This window comes from Diuraphis noxia, unplaced genomic scaffold (genome assembly GCF_037042655.1).
Source record: "Diuraphis noxia isolate RWA-SAM2 unplaced genomic scaffold, SU_Dnox_SAM2 contig0002, whole genome shotgun sequence".
NCBI classification, from domain to species: Eukaryota; Metazoa; Arthropoda; class Insecta; order Hemiptera; family Aphididae; genus Diuraphis; species Diuraphis noxia.
In genome coordinates, this window is record NW_028301712.1 from 43,481,608 (window position 1) to 43,500,668 (window position 19,061).

Genomic DNA, 19,061 nt, shown 5'->3' on the forward strand with positions numbered 1-19,061 from the left:
AATATAATAAAATCATTGATTTTTAATGAAAATTATTAAAGTTTAATATAAAACTCATTGATTGACACGTTTAGAATATTCAGTCGAATAGGTAGGTAAGCATTATTTTAATCGTATAATAGAAATATATTGTAGTATTATACACGTACAGTATGTGTTCATACTGACATCAGTTTATTTTACGTGGATTTGTACTTTTTCCAAACGAATTCAAATTGCATTTAATTATGGCTATTAATTTTACGATGAGATTACTTATAATGATCAATTTACCATTAACAAATCGAAAGTTGTTAACATTTTTAATAAAAAAACGTAATTTTTAAATATTTATCGTGTACCTATATTTTATAATGAATTAGGAAATCTCTACTTCATTAGCCTTTAATATATTTAATTAAAAGCACATAGAGAAAGTTGATCCAAAAATAATTTGTATGGTATACTTATACTGATTTGATGGTTGATTTCCAACTGTGATAAGCTATTGGTCTTGAAATCTGATCAGCTGATTAGCGATAGTCAAGACAACATACTTTTAAACAGCTCATATTATCTTTATAGGGTGATCCATTTTATAAATGGTAGTACATTTTTTTTAGTATCGATATTCAATAGTAGTTTATTTAAAGTAGTTTTATATAATATATTTACAGTCTACATAAAAACAAATTGCGTATAACTCGTTAATTTAATCATAATTTATTATGCATTTGATTCAATAGCTGTGTGATTACATATTACCTAACACCATGTTATTATTACTTCTTTGCATGATATAAAATAGATGATAGACTCAAGTTTAAATATTATGTAAAAAATCAATTTATATCAACTTTAGATTCAGCTGCTGTTAAATTATAATATATTTGATATTTTGGAAAACAGTTTAAGATCCCATAATGATCGGATAAGATATTCTGCAGATCCTACAGATTAAACTCAAGTATAGACAGAACATTGCACATACTTAGCCTCCAAAAATGAAGCGTCCCGTAGGGCAATCACATAACTTTCCATGCACCTATTTATTTTTATTTTTTTTCTTATTATTTATAATATAATATACAATATATAAATATAAATAAATACATATATTATATATATATATATATATATATATATATATTATTTTCAACTTTTCAAGTGACATAAATACTGCAGTGTTATCACTGTTTTTATCTTATATTTTATATACCTATACTAGTGGGGTGAACCAAATTACTAACAATTGATACCTACCTTCTACCTATATCGAATTTAGATTTTATTCAGCTGATAGTACCATTAGAACCTAACTGATAAATAAAAAAATAAAAACAATGTAGTCAACAGAATGCTTTATCATGCTTTCTGCAATAACTATCAATATTTCATTTTCCTGTCCGTTATCTTATAGTAATTATTATTTATTTATGTTCCCATTTTAATAAAATAGAAAAGGAAAATTTAAGTAATGATCAGAGGCGTGTCTAGGACCAAAATTCAGAACAGCTAGGTTTGGTTATAAAAATAATTTGTATAGTCAACATATTTTTAAATTTAAGAAAAATTGTATCATTCTTTTAAAGTCATAAATATATATGTGACATGTACATAAGATGATACATAAGAAGTTAATCAGGGTAGGCCCGGGCATACGAGGCCTAATGTGAAAAAAAATTGGTAAGTTCGTAAAATACATATTTAGACAAAAAATCAGGTAAAGCATAATTTATATGTAATTAAATTCCAACCACAGTATCTTTATACTATCTATATTGTACATACAGCTTAATATATTCTATAATATACCGAATTCTTGAGTTATGTTTGTATTTCAATCAGTGGTGCCGAAGTTCTAAAAATCTAGTAAGGCAAAAAGTATTTCAAGATATCTTAACATTCGAAAAAATGGCGTACCGTGGAGAGAAAAGAAGTCAATATGAAGCGGCCTTATCCTAAATTTTCAAAATATGTCAGCCCATGCCACAACCTTAACATAAGGTTCAGCGCCACTGATCTCAATAGTATATGCAAAATGTGGGTTAGATACCGTACTATAGTGTATTTTTTACTTTTATATCACTTTTTCTGTTTTAACAGATTTTATTACGATTTAAAATAGAGTAAAGAACTAATTGGTATTTTGCGAAATAAATAAGCTATTAGTAAATAGTAGGTATTAAACATAAAAACTTGAAAAGTAGAACACTTGATATGTATATAATTTGTTCTATGTTCAATTTTTTTCTGTGTCAGATGAGGGAGTGTTCTTAAGAGAGTACTTTCAATTTATGTATGTATGTATATATGAATTATGGAATAGGGCTCAGAATTGGATCATGCACTAATTTTATAATTAATCAATCGTTAGATGTTAAATTTCAACTCTATTTAGAGTTTTTATAATATGTATAATTTATTGACGTGTGTGTTAGGCACAATAACGTATAATAATATAACTGATTTTATTTTTATTTTCATAATACTGAAAATAAAAAATTTAAATCAATTTTATATTTTATATTTATACAATCAATTTATAAATCTGGGTTTTGGGAAATGTTAAAGTATAACAATATTAACCCAAATCAAGTTGTTAATTGTTATGATTTCTAAAAAGTTAAAACCTTTTTAGCCCATTAAATTGAAAGGTAATAAATTTAAAAAGAAATGTAGAATTTAACAAGTACCTGTTTAAAAATTATTAATACTTAAAAAAAAGTTTATACTTTTATTTATACGTTTATACTTTTTGAACTTGAAATGTTTTCTACGGTCGAATCAAATTTATTTAACAAAAATTTAAAATAATAATAAGCTACATGACTTAAATAAGTGTCTTTAAAATCAACACTTAAATCAACACGTTTCTGATTTACTAATTGACTATTTTAAATTTTTCAAATTAAAATTATGCAAATTTTAAATATTTCATTTTCAGTATTAAAAAGTAAAAATAAAAAATGTTATATTTCACGTGTAGCGCAATCATTAAATCATAGGTATACATATATAAATATTTAAAAAAAAATTAAAAACTATTGATTAGAACATAAGTTATTTCATATTTAATTTATTTACACTCTTTAGGTATAGCTAATCTAAATGATTAATTAAATATCATGTGCATATAAGTGTATATAAGTGTAGTACTGTATAGTGTATAGAAGTGTGAGTGTAATATTTTCTATAGAGCAGATGGAATAAGAACTGTTCAGCGGTATAAGGACCACCAATGCCAATGCCGGTAATTATTGTATAAAAAAGAATACCGTACCAGAAATTATTGTACACTCGGCGCACCTAGAACCATGCACGGTCATCAGATGCCACCGACCCGTGACCGTCCGCCAGTGTATCACTGACAAACAGCCGGTTATTCTTATCATAACTCGTATCTTATCAGTTCCAAAATATTGAAAACAAACTAATAATTATTGTTGATCGAGAGTTAATGTTTTGTTAATTGTTTTTTAAACAATAACCTCTTCACCAATGTGTTGAAGTTCTTTTTTCGAAGTTTTTCATTGTTAATTCACTGATTGCAAGACACGTCATATACGCCCTGATATCAAATAGGTATGTACATTTATCATACGTAATATTAACATCTATCGTTTGTTTTGGTTATTGAAAAATTATTATTTAATAGTGCAACGTATTTCTTCTAACGCATTCTAATTCAGGTATAAAAAAATTAGCGATCAAATTGTTTAAATTAAATTTCAGTTTATTGATTTTTGTATTTTGTTCAACGTCACCCGTTACCTATTACAATACAGTATTATTAATTGTTATTTCCAAAATATAATGTATACCGTATTTGTGCATTTTGTTACCATTCGATAAGTGAAATGAATTATTAATTTATTATAAATTATAATTTAGGATTTCGAAATTACTATATTATATTATTATGTGAGATTATAATCTTCGTACGTGTAAACCGTATGCCTACTTAATATTCCGTGGCGGGAACGTTTCATTTTAAATAACACACCAGTCGACACTGGTCAGTGTTGCCACAATTTCCCCCTCATTACTTGAAACTTTAATTAAAAAGTGAGTCGTCGCAGGGCACCTGATATATGTGAAACATGGAATTTATTTTGTATAGAAAATATGTATGGAAATTGAAATAATGGGTTTCAAAAAGAAACAAACATGTCATGTCATAATCTAAAACAAAATATTCAGATTTTTTTATAAAATCTTTATTTTAAAAGCGCATTGATGCTTCGCTTTCATGCATGTAGTGTTTTGCTAGCCATTTCTATAGCCAGTCTCACCATGCCGCATTAGATGTTTCATATCAACAATTTAAATATTTTACAAAAATTAAAGCCTATACAGTAACAAATTTAGTATATAATTAAATCGAGTAAAGTTATTATGTTTATTTAATTATAATATATTCATCTCATGGCTTGTTATGAGCTATAATATTCACGTTTATATTAAGTAATAATGAAATAATAATGAAGTATTAATATTTTTTTATTATTATTACAATGTACCTAAACATATTACACTCTTATTGATAACTTCATACTTTCATATTAAATAAATAATTATATATCTAATAAGTAATACGTTACAAACATTAATAGTTAACACACACCCTTTGATCGGAGTATTTAATAATGTTTACAATAAGCGGATACAGTAGGTTTAGAATACAATTGTCAGTATTAATTTTTATTTAATTTTCCAATGTTTTATATTAATGTACCTAGTGTATATATTTTGGAAATGTTCTGTGTAACTATAGGCACATTGTACATCTTAAAGGAAATGATTATAGCCTCTTAATTATAATACAAACTCGTAGCATCTATGTGCGTTTTAAAATTAATAGGCAATATAATATATAAATGATAAAGTATTATTGATAAACATTTATTAAATTATTATTAATTGCTTTTTTCTAATATTCGAAATATTCTCATATTAAGTATAGTATTATTTATCGTATTGATAATTTCTATATAATTTCGGTTCGTAAATTATACATAGGTAGTTGGTAAATAATTTATTCTTACAATAAAAAAAATATATGAAATTGAAATACTTAATGTTTGGAATTGATATTTATTAATAACTAGTGTAAAGTACCACAGTTAGTTAATGTGACAATAGTAGATTAGGTACACTGTAGTACCTAGTCAGTGTATGTTTAGTTTATATTTGTTAGACATGCTTGAATGTACACTTTTCTAACTAATTTATTTTTGCTATAGGTACTTGAAACGTAAATATTAAGTTTATGAACTGAATAGGTATTTAACATTCTATGTCCAAGAATATTCACATTGATCATAAATCATCCACTTAAAAAATATTTATTCAAATTGAAATAAAAATGTTAAAATTGAGAAAACTAGCGATAATACTTTAATAGATGTTAATTAGATAAGAAGGATAAACATTTTAATTTTTTTGAATTTCATTTATTGAAAATACTAATTTTTAAGATTTTTATTATATTATGAAATTTAAAAAAAATTTAAATAAAAATATATTTAACTAATAATATTGTAAATTAAGCAATTCATACTTTGACAATGAATGTTAGGTCAAGTCAAATTAAACTGAGTTATACTAATGGAATTTTATTCCATAATAACTTCTAAGGTATATTTTCTGTTAAATTATTTATGTGAGTTTAAAGATTTCTGTTCCTAGATTTATCTAAAAAAAAAATATAGTTTTATGTACAATAATTTGTTATTCTTTTCTTTTCCGAAATATTTCTTGGCATTAATAGAAAATTTTAATTAAAAAAAAAATTATAGAAAATCTTTATGTTATAATTTTGATTATATTTTTTAAAATAAGAATCAAGATCCGTATAAACATACGAACACGTATAAAACATAAAGTAATTTTTTTCAAAATTAATTTCAAACTTAAAAATATCATCAGCACATTATTTGTTTTCTTTCTTTCTACCACTCGCAATTTGTACAATTTTCGTTCAGCAGAACCAACCGTTTTTTTTAAACTTAAGTTTGGTATAGGGCCTATCAAACTTAAAATTATGAAAATTATCTGTGTTCTTACGTGGGCTTTTATACGATATTTACAATTTGTATGGGAATTATAAGTATGCAGATGGTTAGAATTTAAAAATTTTCTTATCATACTCTCTAGTTGATATATTGCATAATAATGTAATAACACAGTTGATTTTCTTAATTTTAATTCTAAAAATAGGTCACTTAGGTCTCTTTATTCTTATAATATACCTAATATTACAAGCCTGATTCTGCTGAACGCTGAACGCAAATTTCAAAAGTTGTGCATGGGTTAGAGAGAGAAAACAAATATTGTGCTGACATTCTCATTTTAATTTTATTTAGATACTTTTATACAAAATAACAAATTTAGATTAATCTTAAATCTTCTTGCAATTATAGTATAATATTGTAGATTAGATGTTTATTAATGGGGTTTCTTCTACACAATTGAACTCGATTAGGTATTTACTTCGAGCAAAATTGCTTTAGATTATCTTCATTGAACTGGTTTTTTTTTAATCTTTTTCATCCGCATTACGAGTGTGAATTAGTCTTAAATGCAAATGCATAACTTCCGTTTAATGTTTCATTTATTATTATTTTCAGTGCTTTTTACGTGCTAATGTTTCGCACGAACAGGTTTAAATAATATTTCATAAAGTATTATATCCGTTCAATGAAATATCTCGCGATGATCATTGGCTGCATTACAGTCGATGGAGTAGTGCGGAGAAGTTATTTTTCTACTACCACTCAAAATTATGTTTTTATTTCTTTTATTTTTAAATATGCTTTCGTTTGCTGAGACTTAGACGGAGTGCTTCCGTTGCAAGTCACCGCGTCCTTACCAACCAAAAAAAGTTAAACTGAATAAGTGTATTGACCTGAACAAACACCTGGTAACAATGATTTAATCTTATTGGGCCTAAGTAAACATACAACATTCAAATTAATAAGTATCTATCTATACACGAAGGAGAGGGCGGAGTGGCATTGAAGAAAAAGAGCTTAAGTCATTTCTTCCTCAACAATCGGTCGTTGGTTTTTTTGTGTTCATAATGTAAACATTTCTCATGGGGTTCTCACTAATGATTTATTATTACAATATTACTTCTGTGTGTACTTCTTATTTGTATTACTTTTATTTTATTTGCATTTTTTCTATCATGTAGTATTATTTGTTAGAGAAATTAGTTAATTGATCAGTGATCTACAAAATACAAAAAACTTAGATATTTAATATTAAAAGGTTTTTATAGCCATTCCAATTGTCCAAAATGTCACAAAAACTTTCTACAAACGCACGCACTCCAAGTTCCACAGCAATTGCAATCCCCTGATTTCTGAGCTATCCACCAACGCTATTCCTGGTGACCCCAGAAGACGTCTTAAACGTACCTACCTGGTGTCGTGACCTACTCATCTAAAATTGTATATATACCTCTACCTCCCCTTAATCTTGTATACTCTCTCTTGCTGGCACATTAAAATCCTAACCTTAAGTGCCTCCAAGGGGTGGCTTCTTATCTTCTGACACTCAAGCCATGTCACCTCCATCACATACGCTTATTGTAAAATAATATTTACAGATTGTGTATATAATAATATATGATAAAAAAAAACAGTGTTTATAAATTTGTTTGCATTTATTTTTGAACTTAAATTTATATAATACGATTTTTAAATAAAATTGTAATTATAATATTCGTTCATTAAAAAATATTAGTGAACTAAATTTTATCTAAATTTTAATTTATGTATTTGCTTCAAAGTGATTACTAATTTTATAATTTAGGAATATATATCTATTAGTAATAATTTAATAGTTAACTTACGAAGTTTATATAATCACAATTACTCAGGCACTCGCCACTCAGCTATACCAAAATGTTGATATTGTTACAAAATATTAGATTTTCTAAAAGCGTGAATTTTGAATACCTATAGGTAACCTATAGGCAGTTACAAAAATTTAGTTTTATATAATTATCCATAAAAACTTGGTACATTAAAAATTTCGATGAATAAATGAAAACAATGCTTCGATTTCTTCATTACTTAAAAACGTATTAAAACTAATCTTTGATCAATGTTTTTGAGATACCTACCACTCATTGTATATTATATAAAATTATGTTCTCAATTTCATACATGCATATATTATACATATTTTTTTATTGACATAGTGTTGTCTGTAACCCCGTAGAGTGCATATATTATTTTTAAATTTTAAATATATTTAATATGTTTGTCATGTATTTATTAACACGAATGAAAAAAAAACAAATACATGTATAATGTTGAGGTAACGATCCCATGGTTGTTTAGTATTCTTCTTGATAGTCCATTGTTTTTTTTTTCCATCATATCGGGTGGTCATAGCACCAAGATATATTGTCCAGACGTCCACTACGTGACAGGTAAATGCTTCTAAATTATTATTCTTTACGTTTTTTAATTGACATATTTATTACATTACCTATTGAAACATCGCAAAAGAAATAATAAGATATAATTTTGAATGACAATAATAACAATAATATACATTAAGTTTTCCTATAGTTAGTAAATAATCAGTGCATATTAACCTAATATCAACTGGATTAAAAATATATTTTACTTCATTTTGCAGATTTCATGAATATATTATACATTTTATAAATTGTAAGTTTATTTGGCAACGATTATTTTAACATTTCAACGTTTAATTAATAAAAATATATTTATTTTTATATCTATATGGCAACGCATGATGTGTTATTATAATAAACACGTATAATTTTTAATTTAGTATTATTGAATTATCGATTGCACTGTAACATAAATTACACTCGGTTGATGTGATTAGTTGTACAAATATTTTTCTTTAACTGTGAATTAGTTTTAATTGATATTTGATAACGTTGACTTTCATAAATTATTTACCTGTAGGTTTATAATATGATAGAAAATAAAATACTATACCGTATACCTATAATATCCCTACTATATGATTGATAACAATATAATATAGCTAGAAAAATATTTGCTAGAAGTATATTATTTTTAAATTATGGGTATTAGTTATGCTTAAGTTGAATACATTTTTGATTAGAATTTTAATTAATTTATAATATAATGGTTTCACTAAAATTTAAAAGCGTAATATAGGCATTTATGAAATAATGAACAATGATGTATATACATACTACCTACATAATAATAATAATATGCATATTAGGCATCATGATAATTATTATGATTCATTTCTGTTTTTCACAGTTCTGTAATTCATGTATAGTAATTAGTAAACGGTCTTAAGAATAGTAAAAATAGAGCATTTTTAGAAAAGGCAATTTATTTATAATTGTGGTAGGTAGGTATATTATTATATTTATTTATCTTAACAAACAGTTTAACTAAGAGAAAACAAAAACATCTATTTTTTCTGCTTAGTATTTTCAAATTGATCTTGGTGCAAAATTTACAAATTTTTTAATATAATTATTTATATTTGAAAACTTTATGGTTTAGCTTGTTTATATTTTACAATAACATGCTATTTTTATATTTAAAATAATTTCTTACTATTTTTTTTTTTTTTTTTTGAATAATTAAGTATTCGCATGATATTGTATATGGCGAAAAGCTGAAGTTTGAATAATTAGATACATTGAAATTTAAAATATTCAAAATATTTTCATTTATCTTAAAATAAAATAATTCAATGATTTTTTAATACAACTGAGAGGATAAAAAAAAACATTGAGTCTGGTATTTTGCACTCAACTATGGTAGGATTTTTTTTTAAATTTATGTGTATTTTTGAATACAATCATTTATAAATCAGAATTGAATGTCATTTAGTCATATATATTTATAAGTCAAGTAAAATGTGTTCTTTTGTATTGATTTTTAGTTCATCAAGTAGGCATATAGATTATAAAAATAATAATCATGAAGAAAATAATATTTTCATACTTTTTTAGGTTTTGTTAAGATAGACGCTCAATTATTTTCATACTTTGAATCTAATAATTGACTATTTGTTATTTATAATATGTTATAATATGTTTCTTTTATGGTTATTATTATTTTTTGATCACAACAAAATATATTTTATTTTATGTTGAAGATGTATTCAATTGATTCCAAGAAGCGTGCTGTGAATTTGTTCTGTTAAACGACACATTTCTTATAATATCTAGCTGGGAATATGAATTCGTACGGCAAACGTGGATTAGCCAAGGTAATAGCTGAAAAGGCGTTACTCAGCGAGTCCTTGAAGAACTTAAACAAAGCTACCGTAAGTGTTTATTTAATTCGCATATTATAATAATATAATGGCTGATAATTTATAAGTGCAAGTAGGTATATACACATACATAAGTGTAAGACATTCCGTTGTTTATAATCGGTCACAAACTCTTTAGACTTCTATGTTTAAAATATATGCCTGATATAACATTTAATAATATTTTTATTATAGAGACCGTAAAAAATAGACAAAATACCTGGTATGATGAAGATTATTATATTAAGTTCCTTTCAAATATTTGACACGTTACACGTGTACTATAATATACGTTCAGACAGTGATACCTAATGATTTTCGATATATCGTTTTAGATGTAACAACATAAAATCATTCTCGAAAACACAAACAAATATAACCAAACATAAATATAATGAAACTCATTGTTTCGTAAACCAATGGATAATAGCGTTTCTAGAATTATGGATGAATATTTTTCCTATTAGCATACAAAATCGATTTGGGCTATAAAAACAACCTGGTTAGAATAAATCTTTTTCGAAGTTCTAACATTAATGTCTAAACGGCTGGAAAAATGAATCATTAAAACTGTATGGAGTTTTTTATTGATGAAATGGCAAAACATTGTTATTGAGTCTAACCCATTAATTTCATTTTATTGCTTAATTTTTTTTTCGATACTATTATTGTGCTTACAATAAATTAATAACTATGTGGCGTTTGGCAATTAATTTAAATTAATTCAACGTTAAATTTAGTCAACGTTTGATTATATATTGCAGACTGCTATACATCTAGGAATTTTATAGCACCTATATAATATGATTTAGGTACATTTGGTATTAATATATTATATTATTATACATATAGAAAGTATTATCAATTGTATCGTTTAAAATTATCACACTATACAAATTGTAAAAATTATTTTAGTTTAATCAAGGTTATATGCATAATACAATATTTCATACTTTTTATATTTTGCTAAAATTTTACTTGAAGTTTTGTTAATAACTATTTATCTACAAGTATTGTTATATACCACATTTTGTGATGATGTACCGCATTACAAAAAAACCATAAACGGCTTCAATTGTTGTATATTTTTTATTGGTTATATTTTTGATAGGAAAATATTTGCTATTCAAACTTATTGTTTGGTAAGTTAATAATTATTAATTAAGTTGTACATAAATAGGACAACTATTTACTTTTAGATTTATTAATTGATTATAATATGTGATAAGTATTATTTATTATTACCTCAAGTTAAATCATTAATATATTAATACAACGATCCTAACTAAATTGTTTTTAGTAAAATAATTTAATTCTACTTCAACTCCTCGCAGTCAATAAGTCAATTATATATTGATATTAGTTTATATAGCTAATTATTTTGTCAATTTTATTGAATATGGTATACATTTTTATTTTTATTTTTACATAATCTATTGTCTACTTTTAAATTTGTATGATAACATTCTGTTAGAGAATATTGAGTATGTATATTATAATGAAATCGTAATGCAATAAAAATAACAAAACATATACACCCAGTAATTGTGTAATTTACCCTCCAACCAAAAGACAAATGCTATTGCCGAATTTAAGGAAACTCTCTGGGGTGAGTTTGGTTCAATTACACGTGTATCATCTAATCTTGTGTACGTTTAACCTATTAAGTTACATTCACTACTTGACCGTTTGATTTTATCATCGGATTTTTTTGCCAAAAAGAGGGGCGTCGTTTTAGTTTCAATCCCTAGTTCTACAAAAGGGGTTTGTTAGACAATATTGAGTTGAGTGAGTGAAACCTGCCAATACTTGTTAATACGTATAAAGTGTGTATACCAGCTATATTATGTGTATATGCTATGATATATACTTTCCCTTAATGTGTTTCGAGTTTTTGTTTGTTAGACTTAATATATATATTAGTAAATATTAATATTAATAATTGTGGTTTATTCTTTGATAAATGTAAAATAAAGTGTAAAACCAGTTTTAAATTATTTCAGTAAACTTATATTATTTTATATTCAGAAAACACTACCAAGTGGAAATCTATTAATTAATAATAAATCAATAAAAATAAACCGAAAAGTGTATAATAAATAAAAGTTAGGTCATGTAGTATGTACAGATTATAATAGGTATGCAGTATGCTCTAAGATAATGTTTATTTACAGAATGAATTTATATGTATGCTCATCTTCATTTTTTCTTTTATAGTATAGGTACATTTATTGAAATTCTGGTTCTAAAAAATTTAAATACTCCTATAGATCATTTTAAATTTCTGATATTTTTGGTCCTACTTAAAGTGTGCCCTGTGGCAATACAAACTTATTTTTTTGAATGAGAACCCCATTTTTACAGAAAAATATTTAACGTGATTTCTTTTAAAAATTGTTGTATATTTAAAGCAAAATTCTAATAATTAGTTTCTGAGTTATTAAAATACTCATACTAAGAATAAAAATCCTTTAAAATGGTTTTTTTAAATTAGAAACTATATGTAATGTTAGATGTAGTATTTATTGTACAAGAATCATTTTTTACAAATTCTTTATAGTAATAAATTAATAGTGATTACTCACTTTTACAAATTTTCTTAACTCCCTATATACCTACTTAATCCATTACCACTGATATATTATCCTTACTACACAAAGATACATAACTCAAAAACTACTGGGTTGAATTTTGATAAAAAAAATATCTGTTTAATAGGTAATTAAAAATTAAAAGGGCAGTTTCTATTTGAAAAATGGGAGTTTGAGTTGTCACAAAATTATTTTTAAGTGGTACAAAAATTTTAAGGATTCGAAAATATGATCTTCAGGTGTATATAATATATTCGAAATCAGAATTTTAATATATTTATAATTTAAGCATAAAAATAGGACGAGCATGATTAAGAAATCACAAATGTGCATCATAAGATATTTGATGTAGTAATAACATTAATTGATTAATAATATCATAAACTATTTATATTATAGGTATAATAAATGATCAGAACAGGAACATTATTTGTATTTGGTATCAAAATTTGAATAGCCAGTATAGTACATTTAAAAAAAAATTTAAGTAATGTAGAAAATATTCTGATGGTAAAATATGATTGGGAAGTCTAGACGATATAAAAATTATATATTCAATAATGAGGTGTTTTTTTAAAATATATGACATAATGTATTGTGCATTGCAAGTGTTTACAATATTAATATACGGCTTTAATAAATGTAAATGTTATGTGAAAAACTACGGATGCGTATTATTACTTTAAACTTATTAATAAAACATTTTAAGATATATTGACAAAACTTTCTAGATAATGTATTATTATATAAGAATAAATGCAATTATTAAAATGCAGTTGAAATTTCTAAATGTTATGTTAGTTGAAAAAACGCTACCTAGAAAATTAAAATACACTCAGGATTTTTAAGTACTACTGATGACATTATTTTGCTGCGATTTGTAGGGCACCACAATAAATAGTTTTTAAATGATTTTGTCGTATTACTTATTAGTCACTATACGTTACATAAATCATCTATTATATATGCCCATGTTTTATAATTTTATTTAGCCAAATTAAATTTTATCCAGTTTTATACTTGATCAGAATCTAACTTCTGACAAAAAATTATTAAACAAATATGCCATTATTTATTATTGGGTTGATTTGTACCACTTATATAGGTACTATAAGTAAACAATAAAACGCTAAAACATGGATTATTTTACAGAATGCATATTTGACTTGTAAGTACTTGACTTATAAGCTATTATTTCTAATTTACTAATTAATTTAAATAATTTTAAAGAGGATTAAAATGATAAATTGATGAAACATGAAAAATTACTTTTATATATTTATTATTAAGTTTGTAGGCATTGTTAGCAGTTATTATATTATACATTATTGATTTTAACCATGAACATTGAATAACCAAAAAAAAAAAAAAAATGATTTAAATGCAGCTATAATAAAAATAAAATAATAATATTATATTATATTTTATGAAAACATTACCAACATACCTAGCTTAATTTATTTTGATTCTATATTACTATAGGTACGAGTATTACCTAGGAATTATAATTTAAGTTAAATATATATTTATTATTATATTAATATTATTATTATTGTTGTTATAAAACTATCATAATAGTTTTTAAATAACGTGTTAACAAAAATTTAATATTTAAAAATGTATTAAAATTCTATGAACTACATAATAAATAATATCAAAGTGCATCATAGAAGTTTCGATTGAAATATTAATATTTTAAAACTAATTAAGCTTTCCATTAACTTCTATGATATAATAATTTTTCATTATAAATCAATTCGTTATCGTTTTATATTAATTCGTTTTTTATGATAACTGGTAAATTATTGTTATCAGTGGTATTTCCATATTTTTTAAATTAATGCAAAGAAAATTAGATATGTTCCTCGCATAGTATAGTGAGTTGGTTATACGTTAACGCAAAGCTTAACGTTTATTATGGATTTCCTATATGTAGTATATGTATATGAGGAAATGAATACATACACTCATATAAATACGTCATATATAACGTTCATAGAAAGCGGCGGCCCACTTGTCCAAAATTGATTCCAACGTGTTCTTTAGTGTGTGCGTGTGTTCATATAGGTATATACAACCTGCAGTGTATAGCTCAGTAGCCATGCACTGTAAACTGCCTCCACCTGCTATATACCTTCTCTTCCGAGCTACGGCGGTGGACAGGATAAGTTCGAGTGGTGGAGGAAGAGGGGTTAAGAATAATTCAACCGTGGTTCGGTGACTGAGAAATTGAAACGAGATCCCTCCTCGAAGAGACGACGTCGGGTGGTGCGCGCGAGTGCGAGCGATTGGGAATTTGCGATTGTGCATGTGCGAAATGAGATTTGATATGTGTAGTGGAGAGGTAATATTCGCGCGCATTCTCCTTATATATAAGTATAGTATATACAGGCGGTGGCGGCGGGAGCGTTCATCAGGGTCGCCGTCGTTCGGTTTTTTCTTCAACCTCCCCCCCCCCCGTCCTTATAACCACCCCTTTATCATACCTCGACACCCACCGACCGTCTCTCGCACGTTATATTCTTCGCTTTGCCGTCGCCCTCGCTCTTGATGCGACCCGTATGTGTGCATGATGTCTGAGCCCCGTTAGAAAATTGCCGAGGAAAAACTCATTTTCGCATTTTCTTCCTTTACACACAATCCGCTTGTACACACACACGCGCACACACACCCACACACGAGCTCGCGCGCTCGCTCACACTCTCCGCCCACTTGAGCGTGTGTCTGTATATGTGTGTACGTTCTACTTCTTTTTTATCCGTAATTCCTTTTCGCCGTTAGAGATCCAATCAGTTCTCTGGTTCCTCCGCCCCTTCCGGGATTTTTTTAACTTTGAATTCCCCGCCGCTGCTGCCACACGTTCTCCTCCACCGGCGTGTTAGCGTGTATACGTACGATATATATATTGTACATACATATGTGAGTGTGTGTGTATTCGGGCAACGAGATTTTGGATTTTTCCGCTTCGGGGATCCCGCAATTTCCTAGTCGCCTGATAGCGAAGAGGAAAAAAACGACGACAATGCTGTGTGGTGGTGGTGGAATGGCGAAAAGAAATATACGCCAAGCAAGCGAGCAGGGTGGTTTCTTATATTATGTGGATATATACATATGCATATACATTCAGATGAGAGCGTGTGTGTCCCCTTTACCACCGCGCCTCGTCATCGGTTTAAGTCGACTGTTGCATACATTATAAACGTTCAGCTACCCGCCTGCCATCATACCACCACTATCTCCGCCGCCGTCATTTTGTTTGTTTTTACCGCCTTCGGAGTCCTTTTTATCCTTTTCTCTCTCACTCTCTTCTCGCTCCTATTCGCCCATGACGTCTATCTCGCAGGATCGATGTGTGCCTTTTAATATCCATCCGCTCAGCATATACGCATATTGTTCTCGGAGACCTAACCCGCCGTGCACCAGGCGCCCCCTCCCGGACACGCCCGCCTTAAGTGGAATATATATATATATACGCGCATACCGTTTTTAGTACTACCAAAACCGTTTCTATTATTTCTGTGTTTGCTTTCGAATTGTTAAAAAGCTTCGTGTGCTGTGACCCGTGTACCTATATAGGAATACGTTTGAAAATAATTACTATAGCTTATACGAATTAAGATTTGTGTGAATATTGAAAAATATTAAATGAATTATTATTATTATTATATTTAGAGACTATAAATTGTTTATAAAAAATGAATATATACCTACCTTATATTATTGCTTTTTGCAACCATCTAAATATTGATTCTTAATATTATTTAACTGTTATTGTATAGGTACATATACATAGGATTATCAATATAAGTATTATATGTTCATATTCTATTTTCCTAATCTATACTATACAAAATAATTTATAAAAATATTCGTTTATAAATTAAATAATACTGTTATGAATTTATGATAATCAAATAATTATGTAACATTTTTATTGAACTTTGGTTGTTTAAAATAGTAACTACTTCTATTGTTTTTCAAAATAATATATTATCCATAAAAGATATCTATAATGTAGGTATTTTATGTAGACAAGTAAGTGGTCATAAATCGGGACCCTTGAAAAATAATATCTGAAGGCAAAAAACAGAAAATATTTGTAACGTAAAATCAATTGTTTTTTTCTATAAATGTATACACTATGTTTAAAAAAAAAAAAACAACAACAACAAAATTTGGATTTAAATTTGTTTGATAATTTTCATTTAGTATAATAGATATTTATATATTATATTCTAATTTTTAAAAAGCTATTTTTTTCTTTTTAAAACTATTCAATACTGCATACACAACTATTTATATAGCAATGATATTTTTATATTCAGTACTAACGTCTGACATTTATTTTATAACCAGTTAGCCATGTAATCGTGCAAAATATAATATAAGAACAGTAATTTCCATCATCTTGAAGATCACGATTGTGAATCTTACGGGGATGGTAATAACTAATAATAATTTGAGTTACGATTGTCTCAATGGGTTTTATGAAGAGAGCGATAGTAATTATTTTAATTATTATTCTATATAATCGTAACGTCGTGTACATGCTAAATTATTATAAATGAAGGGGGCCATTTAGGAGAGCAGATGTTTTTATTATTTAGTACTATAGTATAATGAATAATAAAGTATAGTAATTATTGTTGATTGGTCATACGTTTGCGTAAATGAAAAAAGGGGCATGGCCTTTTTCTATGTAAAAATAATATCCGGTCTTATAATAAGTATTTCTCTTTTAGGCAAATAATGAAGGTTTCATTACCGTTTCCTATAAAATATGGGGACCTTATTAGGACATTCGCCAAGTATAATTTGAGAGAACTGCAGTAATAGTATTTTGGCTTGTTCGGTTTTGGTTTCTTTTTGAAGGCTATTTTTCAAACAAATTATTAATAAGTAATAACAGTTATGAATACAAATAGATATCAAAGTAAGCTTTATGAAAATTCTCTATCTAAATTAAATCATAATATGTATTCATGTATATTTACATAAGTAATATTTAGAAACCTTCTATCTATTATCTTTTAATAATTTTAAGAACAACATTTAAAAAATAATTTGAATACGCCATTGAAATTGTTCTTACGATGTAATCATTTTTGCTGAATATGGTTATTCATTATTATATTCATTCAAAATGTGTGTGTGTTTATTAAAGTAAAATATAATTAATACTTTTTTAGTTACAAAATATATGTTTGATTATTTATACGGGCGGTGACAAGTATATTTTAAAATCAACAAAATCTAATCTATTATTTTATATTTGACATTAAAATTTTTTTAGTATTTTTGAATGAGTATATTATGCATAAATTAAAATATATTTTTTTGGAAGTAACGAATTATTGTTCATAAAAATACAGGATACTCGACTGTGTCGATATATTTTATGATAACCTTATAAATTCACCTTTTTTGTAAATATATAGTTGCCTGGTTACATTTTAGTTTCTGGGAAGCGTGATAAATGTGTTAAATATACAACCACGAGTTATTTTTTTGTGTTTAGTTTGTCATCACTAGTGAAAATGCTTCCATCCTAAAATTTGGTGGTAAAAAACAAAAACAAAATTAACTTAAAAAGGGATGTTTTTATATCAATTTTGTTTTATTGAAATTTAACAAGGAATAACCTTAGATACTTCACCAAATATTTATCCTAGTAAATTATAGACGTGATATAATTTTGAAATAATTTAACTTGTTTTGTGTTATTTATTCATATTTGAAATCGTATTTTTTAAATTCTGAACTGAGTGAAAATGTATTGATTTAACAATGATAACTTTTTGTATTGCAATTAATGAAATAAATTACTTTTATAATTTAAAGCAATATACACATATTTGGTATTAAAGACTGACGCTCAGAATAGTTGTTACTTGTTTGTATATGATGATAAACGATTTTAATATTGAATTTAACATATCCATTACATTGAGCCAAATGATTCTAGGTCCTAATGTACTGCAGAGTAAACCCACTTAACCAATTTTTTTTATTACATTTATTTAAAGTCAAACATTTTGAGTATACATAAAACTTCATTATACATAAAACTTTTTTTTACAGTAATTAAAAATATAAATATATTATTACATGGTGACATTTTTTTGTAAGCGTTTTAAGCTTAGACTTTGATGAATTTCGTCTATTAAACAAGAAAATATGTAAATTATTATT

At 26.3% G+C, this 19,061-nt stretch overlaps 1 protein-coding gene across 1 annotated transcript in view; it reads left to right on the top strand.

Moving 5' to 3' along the window:
• Positions 1-3,367: 3,367 nt before the first annotated feature.
• Positions 3,368-19,061, top strand: part of LOC107163766 (protein-L-histidine N-pros-methyltransferase) — a 142,071-nt gene continuing 126,377 nt past the window's right edge. Inside the window, exons 1-2 of the mRNA XM_089218931.1 lie at positions 3,368-3,564; positions 10,120-10,290. Coding sequence (XP_089075057.1) covers positions 10,201-10,290 — 90 coding nt within the window. The 5' untranslated portion in view covers positions 3,368-3,564; positions 10,120-10,200. The remainder of the gene's footprint in view (positions 3,565-10,119; positions 10,291-19,061) is intronic.